The 5,835-nt window shown below is 36.0% G+C and overlaps 1 protein-coding gene across 2 annotated transcripts; it reads left to right on the top strand.

The window, feature by feature from the left end:
• The first annotated feature begins 207 nt into the window (after positions 1 to 207).
• On the top strand, positions 208 to 4,697 carry LOC149216380 (protein translation factor SUI1 homolog 2). Of its 2 annotated transcripts, none has more exons than XM_089392778.1 (5): positions 208 to 365; positions 3,745 to 3,855; positions 3,964 to 4,169; positions 4,288 to 4,341; positions 4,456 to 4,697. In XM_089392778.1, the coding sequence occupies exons 2-5, from the start codon at positions 3,819 to 3,821 to the stop codon at positions 4,498 to 4,500; spliced, it is 342 nt and encodes a 113-aa protein (XP_089248904.1). In that variant the 5' UTR covers positions 208 to 365; positions 3,745 to 3,818; the 3' UTR covers positions 4,501 to 4,697. The 2 variants fall into 2 exon arrangements, with proteins under 2 accessions (XP_089248904.1, XP_089248905.1); XM_089392779.1 differs by having other exon boundaries at positions 212 to 365; positions 3,709 to 3,855.
• The last annotated feature ends 1,138 nt before the right edge of the window (positions 4,698 to 5,835 follow it).

The following is a 5,835-nucleotide window of genomic DNA, read 5'->3' as shown; positions in this document are numbered from 1 at the left end:
CCATGAACGCAATTAATAATAATTATTCATATTATGATAAAGATGGTGGGCAACCGCCTTGGCAGAAGCCAATCGGAAGCCTTTTCCCAATTAAAATATTCGCCAAATAAAGTTAAAGCTAATGAAAACGAGATTTTGGAGTGGGTATAACCGTTGGTTGAGTGACATAACTCGTAGTTAACGTGTGTGGTTAGGAGAGCGGTACCAATAATAGTCGTTATTTTATCATAACATGACTCTGTGTGCGGAAGGATAGAAGAATATCGTATTGGTGTCTTTCTGTTCTTCTGCCTCCTCTCTGTGTGAAGGTTTTCTGAAGTTCGTGACCTTCGCTTAGGATCTGCAGCAGCGCATCGCCTTTTGAGGTATTGATTTTGCACTCAATCTCGATTTCGTGCTTATTTCTGTTGAGGGTTTATTCGCGGAGGATGAAAACATCGGCTTTTGCAGATCTTTATAACCGGGTTTAATTTTTTACTCTAATTTTTGTGGGTTCTTTGTTTCTCTGATAGGAAGACGGCTTTAGGGTTCCAATATGCAGTATTTTGTCTTTTAACGTGGTTTTGGTGTCGATTGTGGCCTTTTGTAAACCCTTGTCTATGTTTGCCGGAAATTTTGTTCTACAATTTCTCTATTTCTGAGTAAATTTGGCTTTTCAGAAGGGGTTGTTTTGTGATTGGGGATTAGGGTTATTTCTTTTGAACTTTCAACAAGATGGGATTTTGACTAAGGCAGCCTTGTTTTGCCTCCAATATCGTTTCAAGATTGCATTTAGGTTTTAGATCTGGTAGGTTATTGAGGTCTTTTTCTTTTATTGTTTTAATCTTTTCTGACATTCTGCCCTTTTTAAATTGTTACCCTGGTATTGCTTGTGGGGTCCCAATTCGTTGGTTTATGAATCTATCTTGGACGAATATTTCATCTGCACCCTGCTTCTAGTAATTTTGTGATTGATTCCGTTATCTGTTTTATGGTTTTTCTGATTATGATCTTCTGAATTGTGCATCATGTGGTGGTTTCTTGTTTGTATTGTATTTTTACTTAACAATGTTGTTTAACCTATGTATTTGGATAATTCAATGGTTGTGGGTTATTATGGTTTTCTGAATTGTACATCATGTGGTGGTCTCTTGTCTGTATTGTTTTTAACCACAAAAGGTTATTTAACCTGTGTATTTGCATATTTCCATGGTTGTGGGTTATCGTATGGGTTTATTTTTGTGATTTTGCTCGCTTTTTGCCGTTATTGACGATTAGTTCAATTGTGGAATTCATCGATTGTCCAATTTGTTTTAGCGTTACTGGACAACTATTCATTTGTTGTTACTTTGAACTGGACAATTGTTCATTTGTTGTTACTTTTCACTGTACAATTCATGAGGACAAAATTGTAATATATTTGAATCCACGTCTTAAATTGGTTTCAACAAAGCATCTCAAAATTGGCCTTGTTATATTTAACCATTTTTGTGATTCGATCTCAACTGAATGATTGACCCGATTGGACCACCTGCTGCTTTTATTGTTCGAAAGCTTCTTTCTTGAAGCGATGCGCCCTTAATAGAACCTTCCTAATATAATAAGGGGAAGGCCCTTTTTCATCCATGCTATGCGCTGTAACGGGGCCTTCTATTTTTAATATTATTACTATTATTTTATTGTTTGGAAGGTTCTTTCTTGCAGGGAAGGGTCCTTATTTGATCTATATGCCCAAAATACAACCTTCCTACTTAAGAAAAGAAAGGCCCTTTCTCATCCATGCTATGCACTGTAACGGGGCCTATTTATATTCCATAGGAGGATTATACATGTTCTATTTATATTCCATATGAGGATTATACATGTTCTAGTATTTAAGGGACTATTATACATGTTCTAGTATTTAAGGGACTATTCATTGTCAACAGCAAGGGCTCAACAGCAAGGGCTCATATATGATCTATGCCCAAAATAGAACCTCCTTATTTAAGAAATGAAAGGTTCTTTCTCATCCATGCTATGCGCTGTAACGGGGCCTATTTAAATTCCATATTTAAATTCCATATGAGGATTATACGTGTTCTTGAAGGGACTATACATTCTCAACAGCAAGGCTTGGAAAGCTGTAACGGGGCCTTTTTATATTCCATATGAGGATTATACATGTTCTTGAAGGGACTATTCATTCTCAACAGCAAGGCCCAAAGCCGAAAAGCCGAAACTGTTACATTTATGCTCATCATGCAGTTGTGGGAATTGAACCTCCGAGAAGATCCTATTATTCCTCCCAACCACCTAGATAAGCCCAATTGACATGTAGTGAGAGCCTTTTACATATGCCCAAAATGGGTGTCTTGTATACTAAATTAAAGGCTTATTCCCATCAGTGAAGGTTGTTCATGGCCTGTAACATAGAAGTTTATCTGATGGAGCAGCTATTACTCTTTAGCTACATAAAGGGTAGTACAACACAATTTTTACCAACTATGATCTATGGTGATGTCATTATTTTGCATAATGAAGGTTTAGATAAGGGAGGGTGATAAGGGAGGGTTATACGTTACCTTGTGTAGCTCATTTGAAAGGGAGATGGTGCTGAGTTTCACACCAGCCAGAGAAAGTCAAAGGTTGACCAGTTTCTACAGGGAATTAAAGTTTGTATTTTTTCTATTGCGAAGAGAAGGTTACCCCCTTTTTGCGTAGGTCAGTGGAATACTGGAGGCTGCTGAGCCTTTTTTGTTGAATCTTCAGATTCCTTGCTTGCTTGGTTATGATTTGTTTACTATTGGTGATAGTGTTGGGTGGCCTGCTATTTTTATGTTGATAGAATCGTATTATTCTCTTCTTCCAGTTTGTGCTTTGTTTCAGAGCTTTTGTGATATCAAATTTATTTGCATATGTGTTGTCGCATAATTGTATGGTTTTTTGTTTTCTTTTTTATGTATTAGATAACAATAGTTCTATTTTCCCTTGTTGGTTGTTGCCTTGTCAAACTATCAATAGCTAGTCATCCTTGTAGCTGAACCCACTTGGAATGGATTATATCCAGGGAGAATCTGAAATTGCTGTGTTTTTCTGTGGTTTGTGGCTTCCTTCTTTTCGTTCCTTTGAATGCATAACTATCTGTTTCATACATTCTGAAACATTGTAAGGTACCAATGTATCTCATTTGCTGCAATATTTTGGCGGTAGTAAGTTCTTTATTACCAGAGATTAGTTTAGAATCAGTTTACCCAATACTGATTATTTTATATTCGAAGAATCTTCTTAATATCGATGCTAAAGCAGAGGAATAAATGGGTGTCTGCAGCAATGATTTTCTTTATTCCTGCAATAGATTTTGAATGTTTTGATCATCTCAAACTCTATAGAGATGTTATACAAATTGGGGATGCAATTATATTCCACTCAATCAAATGTAGGATCTCAAATTTTCACATTTGCTGCCCATACAGTTCGAATGCATTAGACGTGATAGAACTGGCTAATGCTTTGTTCTCTTCATGAAATGAATGCGCCATAGGTATTTTTGAATATATGCGAGGAGCTAATTTAGTCTAGGTAAAGGGCATGCAGTCGTATTTTAATTTATTTGTTTTTGGCTTAAATCTGCTAGATTTATTATTTATATTGGAGATGATCCAATTGAAGATTTCAGGCACGCAAAAAAGCTGTGTTGTCTTAGAAGGAAGTTATTTTTTTGTTTGTCTTTGGTATTTTGTGGTACAGTGGCGACCATTTTCAGTTGCTATCTTTTACCTCTAGGTTAAGCTTGGAGTAAGGAAGAAAAGCGAAGACAAATTTGTCCATCCTCTTGTGCTCTCTAACAACCAAGGTTCATGTCAGATCTAGACGTTCAGATTCCTGGTGCCTATGGTAAGCTTACTTGATTAATATGTTTTCGTTGTTTTGGTTATTAACTTATTTGTTTTTGGTGCTTCTTTTGCCGGTTGTAATTTTGGTTTCTCTCATTGGATTTTGCAGATCCTTTTGCTGATGCAAATGCTGAAGATTCAGGTGCCGGATCTAAAGAATATGTGCATGTGCGCATACAGCAGCGCAACGGTAGAAAGAGTCTGACAACTGTGCAAGGTTTAAGGAAGGAATTTAGCTACAACAAAATTCTCAAAGACCTCAAAAAAGAATTTTGTTGTAATGGTACTGTTGTGCAGGATCCTGAACTTGGGCAGGTATTGTCACGTGTATCTTTCATCCGGATATGTTGGAAATGTTGTTTTCTTACAATTTTGATACCCCCCTCCTCAGGTTAGGTTTGTACGTGAACTTATTGAGGTTACCATATTGCAGGTGATTCAGCTACAGGGTGATCAGCGTAAAAATGTTTCAAATTTCCTTGTACAGGTATTCCTTGAAAGATTGCACTAGTTTTGATTAATATTAGCATCTCCATACATAATCCTCACGATTGATTTTTATCTTGTTTGCAAATTGATTTTTATTTTAATGCTGATGCAGGCTGGCATTGTGAAAAAGGACAATATAAAGATTCACGGATTCTAAGTTGTAATTCTCATGTAGCTCCACATTTTATGCCTTTTCAATGTGGTGCGGTGTGTTTCATGTGCTGCTTGATTGTTATCCTCTTAAGCGGGAACTAAGATTAATGAGACATGATGGTAGTCCTGCAGTATTGTCTAGTGCTTCCTTGCGAAGTAACTGTGCGTTGATATAAATATAATATTAATAGTTTTATAATATGTGAGTGAAGGCATATTTGTTTCAAAATGTGAGAATTATGGGCATGCGAAATGCAAATCCTGTTCGTTATACGTTAGTTTTGAACTCGAAACTGTAATTACAATTGTAGGCGCCTTATTGGAATTTATTGAATGCAATGCTGGACAATTTATTGAATTTAGAATTTTAATTTTAACAGTATCATTTTAAAGTGGTTTTGAACAGCACCCTGTCAGGTTTCGATTGAGGCTTACATGATCTCTCCCTTTTAATTCTTCCTACTGCGTTGAACTCTCAAGTAGTCAACAATTGCTTGACAGGGCTGTTGTATTATATTTAATGTTGTAGTGCTGAATCTTTTTTTTTTTTTTTATGTTTGAACGTGCTTTAATGTTAATGCATTCCTCTGCTGGTCAAGCAATGCTATTGAGATATTAATAAAATTTCTTTGAATTTTTTTCTTCTTTATTACGAGTCTGGTCTCGAGAGTATAATCGAGTTCTAATATTGGCCATTAAAAAAGGTGGGCTAGAGGTGCCGGAGGCTGTCAACTTTTGTTGATAGTGATCTCTTCAGGTAAACCGTAAAACATCTAAAGTAGAAAGGATTGAGAAGGCTAACCTTGATCCTTTCTCTGGTTACCATTGTGTGCTGAATTACTTTTAGAACTTTGTCAAATTTCTTTAATTGGAATGCAATTTGTTTTTGTTTTTTCAAGTATAACCGAGTTATAGTATTGTCCATAAAAAATGTGGGCCAGAGTAAGCCTTTGTTGACAGTGCTCTAGACCTTTAGATAACATCCATAACCTCTGTGAATCTTCCTACCCCGTGGAACTCTCAAGTAGTCAACAATTGCTTAACAGGACTGTTGTATTATCTTTAATGCAATTGTTGAATCCTTTTTTATTGCTTAAACAAAAATGCATCCTTCTGCTGGTCATGCCATGCTATTGAGATATTAACAAGATCTATTCGTTGTGTTAAAATTTCTTTGATATCTTTTTCTTGTTTATTACGTGTCTGATCTTGGGAGTATAATCGAGTTCTAATATTGGTCATTGAAAAAGAAGGGTAACCTTGATCCTTTCTCTGGTTACCATTTTCCTCTGAATTACTTTATAACTTTGTCAATTTTCTTTAATTGGAATGCAATTTG

Source organism: Pinus tabuliformis, chromosome 1_1, assembly GCF_031772625.1.
Source record: "Pinus tabuliformis cultivar Carrire ecotype Pingquan chromosome 1_1, CPIR1, whole genome shotgun sequence".
NCBI classification, from domain to species: domain Eukaryota; kingdom Viridiplantae; phylum Streptophyta; class Pinopsida; order Pinales; family Pinaceae; genus Pinus; species Pinus tabuliformis.
Note: the sequence above shows the minus strand (reverse complement) of the source record. Positions and strands in the feature narration are given on the sequence as shown.

Coding starts and splice junctions, on each gene's coding strand:
- LOC149216380 (XM_089392778.1), top strand. CDS start 3,819: ATGTCAGATCTAGACGTTCAGATTCCTGGTGCCTATG. Junction 3,856..3,963: donor TCAGATTCCTGGTGCCTATG/GTAAGCTTACTT, acceptor TGGATTTTGCAG/ATCCTTTTGCTGATGCAAAT. Junction 4,342..4,455: donor TTTCAAATTTCCTTGTACAG/GTATTCCTTGAA, acceptor ATGCTGATGCAG/GCTGGCATTGTGAAAAAGGA.